A 19262-nucleotide genomic window follows, 5' to 3' on the forward strand; every position below is an offset into this window, starting at 1 on the left:
ACAAAATAATCAAACAAAAAACATGACAATTGCTTACTTTATTCTGGGATATTTGTGTGGTACAATGATGTCACTATTCTTCAACCACACAATGTCAGGATTAGGGTTGCCAGTTGCTTTCACAGACATGTGCAGTCTAGAGCCCTCTTTTACACTAACATTCTTGAGCCTTTCCACAAAGCGTGGTCTGACTAGGTCCTCCTTAGCTGAAATAGCAAGGGAAAGTTATTACAAGAGGAAATGATTTTAACGATTATTTTTAATAGGAAACATTATCAAGCCTCCTAATAACAGCATGCACAATAGATACCTTCCACAGACAGTGTGACTGTAACAGAAGCTTTGCCTGCCCTATTCTGAGCAATTACAGCCCATTCACCAGAGTCCTCAGGCATAGCAGGAACAATGATCAATGACTGGGTACCATCTTCTTTAATCACTATTTTATGGGTGTAATCATTAACCACTTGTTGACCTGCAGACAGAAATGAACAAAAAAACCCATTGTATTCAAAATGTGTCTCAAGATGTTAAATGCTCATGAGATTAATTTCTTAATATTATTCTTTTACATAAATAAGAACCGCATACCATTATGGAACCAATACGTCTCTGGCATAGGTCTGCCAACAACTTTTAAGTCAAATCTTGCTGTCTGCCCCTGTGAACATTTGACTGATGTAGGTTTCAGCACAAAAACTGGCTTATATAGCCTCTCTAGTTGTCCTTCATCAGTTTCATCTAGTCTGCGTGCAGGAGAACGAGAAGGAGAGCTGCGGGCAGGAGAACGAGAAGGAGAGCGCGGAGAAATAGATCTGAAAGGAAAAGAGATGTGTATGAATATGTCATATAGCAGTGTGCTGACATGGTAAACAAAGTTCAAATCTTGTCTTTAGCATAATATAGTTTAAAGATTTTTATCAATTTATCTATGTGAGAAATTGTGCAGTTCCTTTATTTTTGAAGTAATTTTTATGGGCAAATAATATGAGCATACATCACGCTAAGATAAATTTATTTTTTTCAGATACTGTAAAGTCACAGGTGTAACCTATATATTTTTGTGCATGTCTGTGCATATGTATATTATAGATGCTCCATCCATGGAGGAGTTCAAGGCCAGGTTGGATGGGGCCCTGGGCAGCTTGATCTAGTGGTTGGCAACCCTGTACAGCAGGGGAATTGAATCTTGATGATCCTTAAGGTCCCTTTCAACCCAAACAATTCTGTGATTCTGTGAATATTGGATGAACATGCTGTTATTTCAAGGATAGGACTTAAGAGCCGCATGCAGTGCTAGAATTTCAAGTACAGATATTATATTTCCCAACACAAAAGTAGGTTAAGAAAGATATATGGTCGCTGATGTTGTAAATCTAACACTGTGGTTAGATATCTATGTGAAAGATGCTACTCTTGAGAGCTGCATAGCCTATTAAGAAAGCAAATCAGAAAAAAGGTTGGCACGTAAATCAGTATGAGCAACGAGAACAACATTTAGAACTTCTCTAGAGGCATGAAAGCTCCAATAACCTAAACTGTTTACCCATTGTGTAGTGAGTGTCTGGACAGGTTTTACTGTAGAAATTGAAGTCTCATGTAATATATATTACTGTGTACATACCTATATCTTCTCATAACTTCTGGTCCTGGCATATAACCTGGAGTTGCTGTGGGTGCAAGGGGCTCAACATACAGCTTTGCTGAGCAAATGGCATTTCCTTTCATGTTACTGGCAAAGACAGTGTAAATTCCTTCATCTTCAGGCAAAACAACAGGCAAACGCAGACTGGCACTACCATCTTGCAGAACTTCCATGTGGTAGCGCTCTCCATGTCTTATGCGCTTACCATCTTTGTACCATGCAATCTGCACAGAAGGAAACAGGAATGCTGAGTGAGCCTTCCAGAAGACAAACATCCAGTAATAGGCTGTACATACAACAAACTACAAACTTCTGTTTTTCAGCTGATGTATCATTACAGCCCAGTAGTGGTGTTAACATTTTCTTATTTTGAGGAAAAATGTTAGACTTAAGTAATATGTTTTCATAGAAGCATAAAAAATAAGTTTTGGTTTTACAGGGCTAGAAATAGAAATAAAGTCCATTATGAGGGAGAGCAAAGTGATATATATATATATTTTTAACTGTGCTCAATACTTGTGTGCGTGCTAACTCAAACTCAGAAGCAAGATCTATTTCACTGGTGGTATTAAGGTGGATTAAGCCTAATCTACCACTGAAATGACTAACCAGTCTAACACTGCTGCATTAAGGGACAAAAGAAAAATCAGTTTGATATCATCAGATTGTGTTTCTAATAGATGTGCTGTTTTCTGTGCAGAATAAAAATTTGATACTGAGATGTTAAGGGAGTTTTCAAGTAGAGAAGTTTTTTATGAATAGATAAACATCATGCAGGTTTGGAGTACCTTTGGCAATGGATATCCAGTTGTCTTACAATGGAAAGTAACACCAGTGCCTTCAAAGGTTCTGTAATTCTTTAATCTTAAATCAAATCCTGCTTCAGTTGCTTCGGATTCAGAAATATCAACCATCATCTCCTCTCCATCTTCCTCGAGGAGTTCATCTAAGGTTGTCTTAATAATTCTGAGTTCAATTTCCTTGATAAGTCTTTCTTCAAAAGAAGAAATGTGGAATTCCTATGTAGAAAAGCAATAGCATTAGTTGAGTTGCGTGTGTCAAATAATGTAAAGAAGTGACTTGCACTGTAAAATTAAAAAATATTTTAAACAGCTTGTCAGTATACAAAATAAGCAGCAAACATACCTCATCTTCCACAAAAGTTCTGACCAGCACTGTATCTTTGGCCATTTTCTTCCTAATTAAGGCTTGTTCTTTTTCATATTCTTTATCAAAGTCACCATATGAAATAGGTGGGGCTACCTCAGCCACTTTAGGTTCCTGGACATATGCAGTCACTTGAGTTTGGTACATCATTTCTTGTTGGGATTTTATGTAGGCCTCATAATCAGCTAGGAATTAAAAACACATTAACTTTGATAAGTGCTTATAGTTTTCACTGTATTGAAATAGAAAAAAAAGTACAAACTTATTTTACTGGTGTTTTTTGTATTTTTTGTTTCTTGGTTGGTTTTTTGTTTTGACTGAAGCGGAGATGGTCTGTCTACCCAATAAAATGCAAGTAGCAATAAAATCTGAAGACTAATGCCTTCAGATGAGCTTTTAAACAGGTAAAAGTTTTATTTTGCGAGTGTGCTAGTTCTCAAAGTGGAAGCACTTTTAGTGACCATACTTACTTTCTCCCCGACAGCTCTATCTCCTACAACCTCTTTTGCATTTCATAAGGATAATTGAAATTAACCAAAGTTAACTTCTTTTCCTTTAATAGATCAACCTATTATTTGTTTAAACTTTGCCCACATAACCCTGTGAAGGTTTTATGTAAACTAATTATGAATGCATATTTAACATTTCTATAGCTGCACATTCCAACAAAGAACATATATCCTTCAAGAACCTGATGTCAAAAACTCTGCATGCAGAACTGAGCCACTAGCTAGAACAGGTACTAGCACGCTCTCTTTATGTTTCTTTTACTGATTAAACTAAACTGCAAAGAATTTGCAGCTCAATTTAAAATGCTTTTCTCATTACAATGTACCTTCTTCTAGTAAGGAGACCGTTGCAGAAGCTTCTCCAAATTTGTTACGAATGACAATAGTGTATTCTCCGGCATCATCGGCAAAGGTCATGGAAATTTCAAGTTTGCATTCCCCGGTTTCTCGTTTATAACTTACTTTGTATCTATAGAAAACAGAAGTACAAGCAGACTTTTTTTTGTGACTTTGCTTTCAATAGTGATTCTCATCAGTTGCACAACTAACATTCACGAAGAAAAAAATATCAAACAACTTTTGCAGGTAATTTTAACTCAGTGAATCTGCTGAAAAGCATAGGAAAGTAACAATACGCTCAGAGAAATGGGATGCAAAGAACAGAACTGAAATATCAGAGTTCTACTTGGGCAAAACTATATGCTGTGTGCTTATAGTTTATTATAGTATGATATATTCCATGCTATAAATGTATATTTTTTCTCAACTGGAAAGCATGTTGCTTTCTACAGACAACATTTTTGCAGACAGAATGCAAACACTACACAGACAGTACAAAACAAATTTAAAATTTCTTCCTGATTTGTTTTCAAAGATATATAGCATTTCTCATTTTATGATCTTCTGAATATTTTAAGTCTCAATAGACCTAGCATCACAAAACAAGGTACGATCCTATGATTTTTACATAAATGAATGATGCTATATAAACGAAAGAAATTGGCTTAGCAGCAAGAAGGGATCAAAATTACATTATTATCAATGACACATTCTTTAAAATTATTTTTAAATAGTTTTTGCACATTAAATTACCTGTAGCCAGTCGTAAGAGGAACTCCACCTTTTTTCCAGAGGACGTGTGGCTTTGGGTTGCCCCCTACTTGGCACTCAAAAATAATGCTCCCACCTTCAATTAATTTGTGTACTACAGGTTTTCTTATAAAGAAAGGAGGTACGGGTTCTCCCGATACTTCCTCTGCTGCAGCAGAGACATCTTCCATTACAACATCCTTTGTCTCCACATAGCTGAAACAAGATTACAGCGCAGGTTAAATCATCAGATGTTTGAAGCTGTCATAAACAGAATGCAAGAAACTAATGACTACCATAAGGGAGGGCTGTTTAGGAGCAACTTTACCTTTTCTCTTCTGTAACAACCTTCTCAGAAATGGTTTCTCTAGTCTCAGTTTCTTCTGAAACTGAAAGGCAAATAAGATACAGTGAATTTTGATAATACTTTTGAATAGTGCTTAAGCAATGAGTTTAGCAAACACAAAGTGAGAGTAGGTTAAGTAGCAGTTCTCAGAGGACCAGGTACTTGCACTGAGGGAGCTGTCAGCTCTTAATGGGCCGTTTTGTTTTTTTTTAAACATACATTCGTGCATTCCTGTCTCCAAACAGCCCTAGAGTGTAATTCCAGGAATATGTTTGATTTGACAACTGACAAAATGTCAAAGTTACACTACAAGTAACAAGCAGTTCACAAAACGATAATCTTCCTTCAGTGACAGATATACTTACCCTTCACATGCAAGTGGCAAGATGTGCTGACACTCCCAGCCTTATTGGTAGCAGTGCAGGTAAATCTTCCACTATCTTCTGCAAAGGCTTCACGAATCACAAGGCGAGCAAGTCCTGCTTTGAAAGTGATCTGGAAGTCCATTGAGCTCTCTATCTTGTAGTCTTCCCTGTACCACGTAATAGTAGGCTGAGGGTGACCAGAGATATGGCACTCCAGAGTGACAGACTCACCTTCAGTCACAGTCTTATTTTTGAGACCCTATATGACAAAAAAAAAAAAAAAAAGAAAAATCACAGTCATTATATATTTTCACTACTGTACAGATATTTTAGATTGGATATTAGGAACAACTTTTCCTTGGAAAGACTGATAAGGCATCAGAACAGGCTGGGTAGGGTAGGCTGAGGTAGGGTCACTGTCCCTGGAAGCTGACAAAGAGAGATGTGACACTAGGGAACCTGGGTTAGTGGGCATGGTGCTGATGAGTTGACAGTTGGACTAGATGATCTTAGAGGTCTTTTCTGACCTTAATGATTTTATGATTATATGATTTTAATAACTATAATCTCTTGGAATGGAACATTTAACAACTGTTTCAAAATAGCGTCTTGTTCAATAGTATAACCATGAAAAGAGGCATTTTCCAATGGAAGTATTTGAAACTAGATTTAGGATCTCTGAAGATTAAGAAGATTATGCAGCATGATGTTCATGTAAATAAAGGAGAGTAATTTTTTCAGTGAAAAATGTGAAATGACTTTATGTGAAATGACTGTGAACTCTCATCTTCACAACAGACATGCTTGACAGAATAGTTTGTATATGCAGTGAAGAGTATGATTACATAAAACCAAATTTTTATGGTCAAGATTTCAAAGACAAAAAAATCAGAATACAAAATGCATGGAAACAATGCATTACCTTAATGCATTAAGTATACCTTAATATACATAAAACTTACCCAGACTAAGGTGGGTGGAGTCACAGGAATTTCTGCAGGCACAGGAACTCTGGCAGTTTCTGTCACCTAGATTGTTCAAAAGCATGATTAATAAACATCTCACAGGTAAAGGAAAGAAAAAGCAGAATTAGGTAAGGAGAAATCTTTTTCTGTCTTAGATAAATACTAAATCCTTAGAAGAATTTGTGCAAATCAGCAAGGAGATAAAAGTCAGGCAAATGCTTTTGAAGGGAAAAACTGGAAGCAGATAATAACCAACTACATTTTTAAGGTGAAAGTCAGTCAGAGTGCCTGAAATTTGCTTAATGACGTACCTTTGCTTCACTCTCTTTCCGCAACAGCAGGTGATCCTCCCGCACTGCTTCACCTTTAATGCTTACATCTACCTCTTTTTTCGTCTCAACATCGTAATGAGTTTTATAGGTCTCAGCGACCTCTGTGAAGGGAAATTGTGGAGGAGCTGACTCTGGTTTTATCTTGACTTCATGTGGCTTTAGCTGAGGTGGTTTCACAGGCTTGGTAATCTTTTGCGCAGCAGAAGTAGCAGATAACTCCTTTTCCAGAGTAGCCATGGCAGATCCTGCTATTGAAACCTATGGAAAAGAAGATAAAGGGTTTCAGCTCTGTAATTCTCCTGTTTTCAGAGAAGGCATAGTATATTTCTTGAGCAGACTGCATATGCACCACTTGCCTCCCATGTTATTTTGTTGACACTGCAAAGGCTACGAATACAAAACTGTCTTCTAGTTTTAGATTGTAATAGTAGAATACTAGAGATACAAAATCCTTTTATTAGTTTTTAATGTAGAACTTTAACAATAAGATTATAAGTGAAACTTCTGAAATGTTCTCTAGGTTTACTCAAGATGTTAACTTTCTATTTTAACAATCTAGAATATGTTGCAATAAACTATATCCCTAATTATTTCAGTAACAGTCATTAAGGTACCGAAAGTCTTTTCAAAATTTTCTTGCAGTTGTAATAAGTTTGCATGCATAAACAAGCAAAAAATCTATAAATATAAATATTTTAGGTAAGTTTATATGGTTTAATTACACTTGCAAAAAAAAAAAAACAAAACCTTCTCACTTTTAAAAGTCCAGATGAAGAGAAAAATAGTGCTTGAAGGAGAAAATTAATTAAGTGTAAATTTTAATACTATTTGAAGGAGTCAGAAGAATGGAAAGAATAACACTGAAAACGGATAATGCCATATTGCATAGTCCAGTTTTCAAAAGTTAGCTTTATATGTAGCAATCTGCAATGAAGAACGGAGGCACTATTATTAATGTGTGAGTGAAGTGATGCAAATAATAACCTTCATGAGGGACACTACTGCTCTATAAAAATATATAGGTGTATGAAAAGGGTTTCTGATTACACTGTCTGACAAAGTATTGAGGCTGCCTCCTTAAATAAATTCTAATCTTGCTTAAATGAGTAATAATTACAGATCACATTTTAGCAGGTCATGTGTGTGTTTACAGTGTTACTATTTATTAGTCAAACAAGATGATGAAAACAACTTCAGAGAACATAAAACCCTTCTTCTGGAGAAAGTACCATACCAGACTGGAAGAAAGAGCAAAATGGTGTGGGTTATTAGAACACAATATTCTCCTTATATACACTGTTTTTACTTCTTACTTCATATGTATGATCTGGTTTAGGAACAGCAATTTTGGAGACAGTGAAGTGAGGACTTGCTGTGCGGGGTCGTGGATGTTCTATGTGGATTGTCTTCTCAATCTTGGCTTCTGCTTCTTTTTTAATCTACAGGAAGCAATGAAAAGATTGTTGAGAATGTGATGCTGTTCTCTAAGTTGAAAAAGATCTCACTGAGACATAGTTTTTTGAAAATAATGCAATGGAAGCTGAGTCTAACCTCTGTTGATACGTGAACTTCCTTCTTTTCAGCAGCTGGAATATGTTTCTCAGGAGGAATGTAAACCGTTTTAACTTCTTTAGTAGCAACACGGTGTTCTGCATGTGCCTCATGGTCTTTTACAGCATGCTCTTTATAGCCATATTCCAAAGTTTTCTGCTTGATATAAGTTTCATCTACTTGCTCTGTCTCCCAAGGTGATCTAACACGTGCCTGATCAACGGCTGCAACAACTGTAGCTACAGCTTCAGCCCTTTTTCCAGCTTCAATCTACGGATAATACAGGCAAAGTTTATACAAATGCTCATCATTGTGTACTAAAGGCTTCCTTTTCTGGCAAATGCTTATAAACATACTGCTCAGTAAAAAATATTCAAGATAAAGAGATGGTGCATTCCATACATAGATAAGCAAAAGTAATAAACTTTGAATGTGTTCACTCACAAATATACTTCAGAGTAGTATTTTAGATTCAAATATAGACACATTTCCAAGCTTTATCTACACATATTCAGACTATAATTATGCTTGATTGCTTTATACACGGCATTATTTCTATCCAAGTCCACTTTTAATACTTTATAGATGAATTTATTACTACCTGTCTATGAGTACAACAGCTATATAAATGTACACAATTTTAAAGTCAATCTGCTCATCAACTGCATATAAAATCTAAATGCTACAAAAAATGTGTGGAACGTGTCTGGCGTCTGACACAAATGTATTTACTAATGACTATATCCACAGAATAAAATCACCATATGTGTATCTGTAAACTCCAATGCTAATCTATTTTAAATGATTTTACTAAAGAAGGAAAACTAAGCTTTCAGAGAAACTGGAAAGAATGTTTGTATCAGGAACTCTTGTTTTTCCTCTTTTTTCCTAACAGTTGATAAAAAATGTCAGCTTTAATGTCATCAATGATATCAAAACCCAAACTTCTGCTGAATCAGTCAACAGTACATAATGGGATGATTACTGTTTACTGTCATATCTGGGTGTACTCCGTAGCAACACAGCATATTAAATGTACACCTTATAGATAAGAAAAAAACCTAATTGATAATTTCATGCTGATTTTAAAACAATTATTGTCTTAAAATAAATTAATACAAGCAAGGCAAAAATGTGATTGCTTTCAAAGATGTTGCATAATTATTAAAGTAGTGTTTAGGTTACAGGGACCTCAGTTCTGTTTGCTGCAAATTTCAAAATCATTCTTTACACTAGCTTGAATTTGGCCCTCAATTTATGCTTTCTAATCTTAATCTCCTTGCACTCTGACTCCTTTAAGTCAGATTTGAGTGTTACAACCTTTAAATTACACTTAATAACAGCATTGTATAAATGTATATTTTTCTGTTTCTAACAAAGCATATGAATTTCAAGCAAAGGGTTTTGGCAATTCTCACCCACAGATGAGAGATCCTATGCTATACTATGCTAGAAAAACTTTTCTACTGTGGTAATCCTACTGGAACAAAGCAGAATCAACACGTATTTAGTTGCCAGAAATAACAAACTGGATAGAAGTGTACTGATGTTAAAGTTTGTGTGGTATGAAGAACAGTACAATCCAATGCTTAATTTAGAGATGCTATTTTGTCTGATAACTGTAAAATTGCAAGGACTGAGCTTGTAGAAAAGAACACTGCAGATTCAGAAATTTCACTGAATTTGAAACAATTTGATCGAGTAAACACTACTAGGAAGTCATTGTTAGAGAGTAAACTTTCACAGAGACATCTGATCATGGTCTGAAAAGTGGTACTTTCTGTCAGGGTGGAACAAAAATCTTGGTATCACTAGAAACTTAATAATTCACGCTGAATCTATTATTAGAAAATCATTCCTCTTAACAGGCATAATATCAGGAAATAATATAAATGCATCCTATTGTACTCAAGAAGCTCTTAAAAAGTGAGGTTTGCAGAGAAGGTAAGTTGTAACAGTGCATTTCACATCTGCAACAGCTGTATTCACCTGATCATAAGCTAGATGCATTTGTTCTTGCTTGGCTGTAATTTCTTCTCTAGTTCTGGACACTGTGACTGGTGCAATTATTTTCGGAACTACAGTAGTTTTCTTAGGTTCCTTTTTAATCTAATTGTTACAGCAGAAATAAAAGTTTCAGTTACATATGGTCTTGAAAAATATTTGAACAATGGGAAAATATTTTGGATGGAAACACAGAAGGAGAATTAAAGGGTTACATCTTTGTGCACTGCAGACAGCTCTCTATTACGTGTATATTGGTAAGTATTGTTACACCTTAATACCTATTTAAGTAAAAGTAATATTTTTTAAGTAATATTTTTAAAAAAGTTAAAATGCATTTCAGGAGTCAGACAGTCCATTCCAAAAGTCAGTCCAAAATTATGGGTATCTCATTAATGAAAACAATTAGGAGAGAAAGACAGGGTGGTATAACATAGTCTAATTAATGAGAGTTCTAAAGGTTTGTAAGTGGAATCAATCTTAGAAAGAAATGAGCTGGAAATGTACAGTTAGTATTTACTCAGGGAAACATAAGGTTTGCAAAGACTAGAGGATAACAAGACAAACATGGCCATTACAGTGCCAATCACCTTTTCATGGCTTATGCTCACACGTTCTTGTTTGGTTGCAATTCCTTCTTTAGTTTTTGATATTAAGACTGGAGCTTTAGGTTTATCAGTGGTAATTACCACCTTTGGTACAGAAGGTTTCACATCTTCCCTTCTTATCTAGTTTTGTAGTGAAGAAAAATAATAGCAATCAATTACGTCTGTCACCAAAATTTTTCAGGAAAGCAGGACAGGATTTCAGATTGATATATCAATAAGAGAAAAACACCACCTCTGAAATGAAATAACTCCTCTGTACAGATCAAGCAGTAGCCTATCTTATATGCTACCTGAAGCAAGTCCATTCAAAGTCATTAATACATCACATTAATCTATATGTGAATTAAAGAATCTTTCCACTTCTGAGTTAATTGAAATATATCATTGCTGTTTTGTAGAGACAGTTGATTTAAAAATGAGAGTTACTGATTCAATTTACTTCCATCAGTTGATGGAACTATTCCATTAATTACTTCAATGAAAAATTCCAGAATTTGATCTATCCAATGCATTCAGTTTTCATGTAAATATGAGCTTCATTAAATCAAGCTCCAGATATAAATATTATTGTATGCTGATAATTACCTTCACAGTTTATCTTCATAAATCTACCTTCAGATGAAAAGCAAAGGTAGTAAATCATCAGATTAAATTCTGAGAATGCTAGAAACAAAAGCCACAATGCTTATAGAAACCACAGGAAAGGAGGCTACATTATGTCCCTGTAGACAGATCCACTATGAATTCAGTAGATCTGTACCTCTAATGCTGGACCTATGTTAGGAATAAGTCACTTTATAAAATTTTGATTTTACAATCTCATCTTCATAAAAAAGCAAAGGGAAGAAGCAGAGGACATCTGATGAAGAATGAAGTATTTACAAGGTTATTAGAGTATAAAAATGAGTTAAACATCTATATCAGATTTACTCACTTGTTCATGAGAAACATGCACTTGCTCATGTCGGGCTGATATTTCTTCTCTAGCTGTTGATATTCTCTCTTGTTCTTTGGCTTTGTCTGTGGCAATTATTACTGTGGGTACTGGAGTTTTCTCTGGTTCTTTTCTTACCTGGATGTTTACAAATAAGGAAGTTTAAATTATGTATTGTTCAAAATATAAGGAATGTAATTTTCTGTGAGTTTGGGAAAGAGAATACAAGCAAAATGGATGAAAAATATCAAAATTTGATTTTCAATATCATCTAGTATGAAAGCTAACAACATAAACAGCGTTTCTATACAGTTAGCATTAAAATAAAACACTAAAAAAAATGTTTGTTTTGCTACTGAAAAGCAGCAATAAAAGAAATGGGGTCTGAGAAAAACTGTTCTGCATCATAATGAGTTTGGAAAAGTGAAGGATACTAAAACCAAGTTTTAGGTAAGTTTCATTTTGCCAGGAAGTTCTCATGTAACATGATTTTCTGTGCAGGTAGATTTCTGATTCTCAGTACTCTAACTTACAGCTTGTTTCTTAGACATTCTAGTGTGTAAGTATGTAAATATAACATTTATGTACAAAAGCTAGTCTTCCATTAAATCAAATTAATCTTACAAAACACGTTCTAAAATAATCTGTATCCCAGTCACCTCCTGGTATTTTCAAAATGGATTTCAATGCAGAATGAGTTTTTCCCACTTGTTCTGACCCACAGTGCTTCCAACAAACAAAGCAGGCTGCAAATGGCAAGCTTAGAAGTATAAAAAAAAAAAAAAAGAAAGAAAGAAAGAAAAAAAATCTAAGAGGTATTTCTTACGTCACTTCTAAAATATAAACCAGCATGAAACATGTAAACAATAGGGTTTTCCTGAGTTAAATTTTCAGAAGTTTTGATATCACATTCTTAAGTATTAACTGTGAAAATGAAATTTAAAAAAGGAGGGTATCACAAAGGAGGGGTAGGAGAATGATAGCAATGTAAACTGGAAGAATGAACAGGGTATCGTATGAGAAGATAGTTTTTTCCAGATGTTGTTCATATTTTTCATAGGTTGTCCATCATAAATTTGATTTTTTTAAAAAACAAGATAGGGTATGAAAATTACGGGTAACATCCGTATTCACCTTTTCACGAGAGATGTGCCTCTGTTCTTGTGAAGTAACAATTCCTTCTCTAGTTCTTGATATTACTGTCTGTTTTGTAGCTTTATCACTGGTAACTACTACCGTTGCCTCCTTTCTCATCTGATTTTTATAGTAACAGACAAACAAAAAACCAAAACCTTAAAATTCAGTTAAACAAGGGAATCATGAAAAGAGAAGAAGGGAAAATAAGAAAGGAATGCAAATGAAGGAAAAACACTACAGAAGAGTTATTTTATCCCTATTGGGAAAGTAAAAATGAGATATTAGAGGGAAAAGTTCATCAGTGTAAGAAAAATGTTAGAAAGTAACTGACACGGGAGAATTTAGAAACACTTTCATAGATGGCATTCTTAAACTTAGAAAAAGTTTAACAATAATTAGTTCAATCCCACTATGAAGAGGAGAAGTGATGGTGTAAGTAATCCACAAGCATTCCTTTAAAGTGAAGCTGTTCTGTACAAATTATGCATGCTTTTGTGGTGAACTGTTTGTTAATCCCTCACATTAAATCAAGCCTTGCTTGCACGTTGGATGAAGAGATAAAGGGGAAATTATAGAATGTCTGTGCTCTACTTCTACCTGCTCCTGAACAGGCTGAACATGGACTGCAGTCATTGCTGTCCTTTTAGCAGCTTGCTCTACAACACTTGGAGCTGGCTCTCTCACCATGGCTTGATCCACGGCAGCAACAACCGTAGCAACAGCTGCTGTTTTTTCACTGTCCCTTCTCACCTACATTAGTCACATCAAAAAACATTTTTTCACATTATGCATACACACAGAAGAAGCACAAAACAAGTACACAGACAGAATGTTGCAGTCCAGCATTTTAACAGTTGCAGCAGAACTCTCTCAACTACAGTAACACACAAGTCTTTATAACATTTAGCTCATCTATTCAGCAGTAGTGCATCCACAGACAGAGCAAAAACAATATTCTTTCCAAAAATAGACTTTACCTCTTTAGCACCAGCTGCAACTTCACCAGCAGCAGCACCACTAATGGTAACTTGTTCTTGTAGCCCATATCTCCCTTCCCATCTTTCTTCAGTTCTTATTTCAGTAGCACTTGTAGATACTCTGGTTTCCTTCATCTGGGCTTCAGTGGTTGCAGAATATCCTTCCTGCCTCCAAGGAGGAAGGACTTCAGCCCCAGGTGTCACTACCTGTGCTTTACGGATTGGTGATGGAGATTTCACTGGTCTAATAGGAGAGGTGGAGATTCTTCCAGCAGGAGAAACGGACCTAATGAAAATATATAGAATTCATGTAGTGTCATGACTATTCTAGAACATTGACCTGAACTTGAATTCTTTCCCCCTTTTGAAGAGCTACAAAGCCCTGAAGATACGCTTTAGAAGATTTGTTAGGTGTTCTATTTGAAAGTTACATTATCTATTTTAGTATATGCCTTAAATTTTTTTGTGTGTTTTGTTTGTTTTCATACTCATCTGTGTAACCTATCATTTCAGTAGCTTAGATTCCCAAATTGAAATAAAGGTAAAAGTGCATTTCACACAAGTACATACATTTAAAAACAAAAATATATAATTAGTCTCCAATTCCTCTGTCTTCATTCTCCTAATAATGATATAAAAGCCATTTTTCGATATACTTTTATAGGCTAACTTTTTTTTTATTTTTGCAAGGAATTATGTTGCATTTCTCAGATAATGTTCATGAATATTGCACCATTGCAGCAATAGGTGGCAGCAGAATCAAAGTAACTTTAAGATTTATTTTTCTGACGTAATGCAGTCCTAAAAATGGTTTGACTAGCGAGAATGAGACTTCTAGTTCCATGTATTCTCAAGATGGCACTACTGAGTTACTCTTTCACCTTGATACTGCTAGTTACTATCAATTCATTTATGTCTGTGCTATAAGTTACTGTTAGCGGGCAAAACTCATCAGCACATGTAGTACTGGCAATTTAGTTGAGGTTTTGCAGAGCTTGGTCACGTTGTTTCCCTAATGCTTGTGCTTCAGAATGCTGGGACCGCAGGACTTACAAAACTATTGCCTTTTTACCTGTCTGTCATCATGAAACTAACAGGATCTTCTAGACCACAGGCCCTGCTCTCCAAATTACTCACTTTCCCTCTCAAAATCCTTTACATATCAGAGCTGAATTTCATGACTTGTACCCTATCTACAATTCAAACATTTTTTCCTGTGGTCATTACAAGCACGTACATAGAACGTGGGTGGTGATGCACTGCCACAGGCAGCCCAGAGAAATCGTGGAAGAACCATTCCTGGAGGCATTCAAGACCAGGTTTGATGGGGACCTGGGCAGTCTGACTAGATGGTTAGCAACCCTGCCTACAGCAGGGAATTTGAACTGAGTGAGCAGTAAGGTCCCTTGGCTACCCAAGCCATTCTGTGATTCTATGACTAACCTGTGTTTACCATTTTCAAATATTCTTCCATTCTATTTGCCACTCAAAGTCATTTTTCTTTTCTCTGCATAAAATAATCATAAAGAGGGAACTGCTCTGTTGTTTTCTTCTGTTTTATCATGCACTTGGAGCTTTGAGTGATATTTCAATTGTATATAAAACAATCAAATGGCATTTATTGTGTAAAGGATTTTCTTCCATATGGGATAGAAATACAGAAGAGAGGCACACACTTCTTTTTCAGCAGTGGCAAATACAGTGCATTACATTTCAGAGTCAGAATAAATTCATGGTACCAAGTCAGTGCGTTCTTCCATTTTATACTATGGTCTCAATCTGCAGTATTAAAGCTGCATATGGAAGTGATTAAAACAGTGATATTGTTTGAAAGATGTTTACCTTACTGGTGAGGGTGTTGGTGCTCTGACATGTCTTACAGGTGATGGTGATTGTCTAACAGGTGATGGTGACTGCTGTCGTGCCATTTGAGCTTTTGCAGTAATTACTGGTGGAGTTGGTGATTTTGATGTAGGTCTAGGAGGCATTCTTGGAGGTGCTTTGTGTGGGAGCTGTTGGGCTGCTGCACCTTCTATGACCATTTCAACACTTGTAAGTGATCTGGCATCAAAGTGGGCTTCAAGTTTCTGCAATGAAACCAAGAAAGCAAGTCTGAGATACTGTACACTTAATCATCCACACTGAAGTTTTACAGTACCTGTTTTTGAAAAATATACCTTTTCAATTCTGGCTTGTCTTGTTTGTGAAATCTGAGCAGTCGAAACAATTGTTTTTGTCTTTTTAGCAGGAACGGCTTCTTCTTCACCTTGTGAAAGAGAAAATATAGTCAGGAGAATATGCCAATAAACATGCAGTTGCAGAAATAAATGAGTACTCAATCTATATACAAATGTATATAAACAATAGAGAAAGAGTGAAGCAGCCAAATGATTTTCCTGCAACATCTGTACACAAATAATTGTGAAAACAGTTGAAATAAGGTTTATCTTTTCTGCATTACTATGTCATTAGAAATAAATTAGTAAATAAATATAAACACATTTATTTTTGATTGGAGAATCAAGTCCTGGATCCCCAGTGACTAAATATACAATCTGGAAGTCTGACCAAGGTGAAACCCTGTAGAAACTTCTTTGGTACAATGATTCACTGCTACAATTCTCTGCTAAGCACAGTCTTCATTCTTACCAAACTAACTTACAAGACCACATACAGTTACATAGTCCAATACATATATTTTATCAAAGTCCGCTTACAAATATAACCTTAAGAAATACTGAACAAATTAAGAATAACAGAAACCATTCCACACTTGTTTCTGTCTACTGTATTCTCAGTTTTAAAAAGACTCGTGGTGAATCATTGGTCTTTTTAAAATTTCAGACAAAACCTTTGGCAAATTTCACCAGAGAGAATGCTTTTTCACAGAAAGTTAAAAACTCTTAAAAGAGTTAAAATACCATTGATATAGCTTTGATGTAGTGGTATATATTGTATCGTTACAACAGCGTATACTCTTATTTTCATAACTTGTAAATCTAGCTCAATTACCTTGAATCAGCAGTTCAGCTGTTGAAGTAGCACGTCCCACGTTATTTGTGGCATTTACTGAATAAGTGCCGGAGTCTTCAGGATATGCTTCTGCAATTATTAGGCTGTAAAGGTCTCCTTCTTGTAAAATTTGAAAATCGGGGGAGCTTTGGATTTCTACTCCATCCCGATAAAACTTCACCACAGGTGTAGGGATTCCAGTCACTCTCACGTCAAGTCGAACTTGACTTCCCTGCCTTGCAGTCATGCTCTGTAGTCGTTGTGAAAAGTTTGGTGGTGCGGTTCCAGCTGCAATTTTATTGAAGAGAAAAGTATAAAAATAGTAAGAAGAATTGTTAAACTGAATTGTTAGGGCTAGATATTTTCTTTACTACTAACTCTAAGTGTGTTAACGAGGTAAATATCATTGAGATCTTCATTCCATAGAATTCTATCCTTCTTTAATGATTGGTTTGACTGTAGCCAGTGTGACAGATCAGATGAGTAGCAGTATGTACAGAGGTAGGTCAGAAATTTGTGAATGTACTGTGAATAAAAGCTTACGAAATGAAGATTATATGTTAAAGTGTGAAGGACGTTACTAGTAATTATCCACGCATATAAAGCAGCCTAGACTTCAGCTTATATGAGAATATTCATTATTATGATTTATTTCTTTGTTAATCACATACTCCAAATTCAAACCTTTTCAACATCTGTGACGCTTCTGCTATTGCTTCCTTTCTTGCATTACTACTAGAGACAAACACTTTTATTGAGTTGCCAGGTACCTGTAACAAGTAGCTCAGCAGTACTAGTTGCTTGCCCAGATCCATTGGTGGCTTGTACGGTATATCTTCCACTGTTTGCTTCTGTCACAGAGGGGATCACTAGTTTAGCGCGGCCATCACTAAACGAGATCTGCACTCCGGGCAGAGTTGCAGCAGAGAGAACCTGGCCATCCCGATACCAGCTCACCTCAGGAACTGGGAAACCTAGAGAAAATAAATAGAAGACAAAATGATTTTTGCTTGATATGCACTTTCATGTCAGATGCCATTTTGTCAGGCTATCCCTCTGCTGCCATCTATCACGTGGCAACAAAGTGTAACAGAATAGTGATGAAAAGGTTCAACGTCTACTGCCATGCCATCACCATCTGCCTCTGACGTCTTGGCCAACAGAATAAAACAGGAGGCAGTACTTTCAGAGAAGCCCTTGTACTTGATCATGTATATATGGCTGAAGTGGAGAATAATGTAATAGGCCCAGATTTATGATTATACTTGTAGTAACATAGTGATAAAAGAACTCCTTGTTAGAAGTGAGTTTAAAACATGATATTTTAAAGAACAATAGTATAACCACAGTAGCAAATTGCATGAATACAGACTTGATTGCAGTGTTTGGCAGCATATATGAAAATTATGAGGAGGTTGAATTGATGCAAGATGATTGTTATTTATTTGCTAGAGTCTAAGTAGTAATGTTTATTGCTAGCAAAATTATCCATTCTAATAGCAGACAAAATAAATTAGATCCTCTAGTCAGTTACAATTAGCTGATCTTTGTAGTTCAAATATAACTTTATTTTGTTGTCAAGGTCAAAAACATGATTCTTCTGGCCAGAAGAGCTCCATCTATGTCTGCGTTTGGTTCTTTGAACCAACTTTGAAGTGGTGATCTTATGTTCCTGATGGAAACTCTCTTCCCAGTATTCAACTTAGTCAACTTTATTGAGAAACCAAAATATTTTTGATAAACTAGCAATTTTATTTATTTAGTTTTTAATAATCTACTCAAGGAGAGCAGCTACTTTAAAAAGACAGTTCCAGAGCAAAATCTTTTCTTGATCTGGAACATCATTTCTCCAAAACTAAAATCTGGGCATATTTTCTTCATGGACTTCCTCGCTTAAGTGAAAACACTACATATTGACTCAGGAATGAAAGACTGCAATTATTACTGCTGCTCTAATTTTCCCATTTCCACTCTCTGTTGTTTGGAAATCTCTAGAACCACAGAACTTAGATTCCTTTATGGATAAATCCTCTTATAAATGTATTATTTTGGGTTTTAATATGTCAGGATAATGACTGCTTGAGAATAAAATGAAAGAGAAGCTGAGATATGTATTTAGGAGCTTTTACTCAATGTTTGTAGTCACACCAGATGGTTAGGAAAGTTTCAGGTTTTACTCATAGCTGAAAAACTATATGTAGAATACAAACACATACTGAGAGAATTAGGTTAGTATTAAAGGTGTTTAGAAGTCTAAAAGGTAAAAGTAGACTTAAGCATTGCTAATTTCACCAATGGAAGTTATTAAATAGGCGTGATGGGGATAGTATAATGCAATTTTGAACTACAGGTACAGGACAATTTGGGCATTATCACTGTAAACATAGCCTTTCCAGCAGATCTCACTGATTTGATCCATAGCTGTGCATCCTAAACTTCTGCATATCACTTTCAATGCATCCTAAGCTAGGCAACTAAGAATCACATAGTCGATAGTGAATTGCTTGAAATTTTGCCAGCATCATTTATTTTCTTCGTTCAGTGTCATATGATGATTAGTGAACACAGAGAGAACAAGGCATACATTAAAAAAAAAAAAAAAAAGAGGCTATTTTAACATC

At 35.5% G+C, this 19262-nt stretch overlaps 1 protein-coding gene across 1 annotated transcript in view; it reads right to left on the reverse strand.

Moving 5' to 3' along the window:
- Positions 1-19262, reverse strand: part of LOC116234048 (titin) — a 240281-nt gene that overhangs the window by 216188 nt on the left and 4831 nt on the right. The window contains exons 3-24 of the mRNA XM_090144101.1: positions 17412-17615; positions 16642-16929; positions 15807-15895; positions 15472-15716; positions 13630-13915; positions 13250-13402; positions 12650-12769; positions 11516-11653; positions 7970-8239; positions 7732-7857; positions 6398-6676; positions 6084-6149; positions 5122-5380; positions 4739-4799; positions 4414-4626; positions 3648-3790; positions 2792-2997; positions 2434-2664; positions 1625-1869; positions 592-815; positions 311-475; positions 38-206 (exon numbers count right to left, since the gene is read on the reverse strand). Coding sequence (XP_090000227.1) covers positions 38-206; positions 311-475; positions 592-815; positions 1625-1869; positions 2434-2664; positions 2792-2997; positions 3648-3790; positions 4414-4626; positions 4739-4799; positions 5122-5380; positions 6084-6149; positions 6398-6676; positions 7732-7857; positions 7970-8239; positions 11516-11653; positions 12650-12769; positions 13250-13402; positions 13630-13915; positions 15472-15716; positions 15807-15895; positions 16642-16929; positions 17412-17615 — 4180 coding nt within the window. The remainder of the gene's footprint in view (positions 1-37; positions 207-310; positions 476-591; positions 816-1624; positions 1870-2433; positions 2665-2791; positions 2998-3647; positions 3791-4413; positions 4627-4738; positions 4800-5121; positions 5381-6083; positions 6150-6397; positions 6677-7731; positions 7858-7969; positions 8240-11515; positions 11654-12649; positions 12770-13249; positions 13403-13629; positions 13916-15471; positions 15717-15806; positions 15896-16641; positions 16930-17411; positions 17616-19262) is intronic.

Source organism: Phasianus colchicus, chromosome 7 (assembly GCF_987193195.1).
Source record: "Phasianus colchicus chromosome 7, bPhaCol1.hap1.1, whole genome shotgun sequence".
NCBI classification, from domain to species: Eukaryota; Metazoa; Chordata; class Aves; order Galliformes; family Phasianidae; genus Phasianus; species Phasianus colchicus.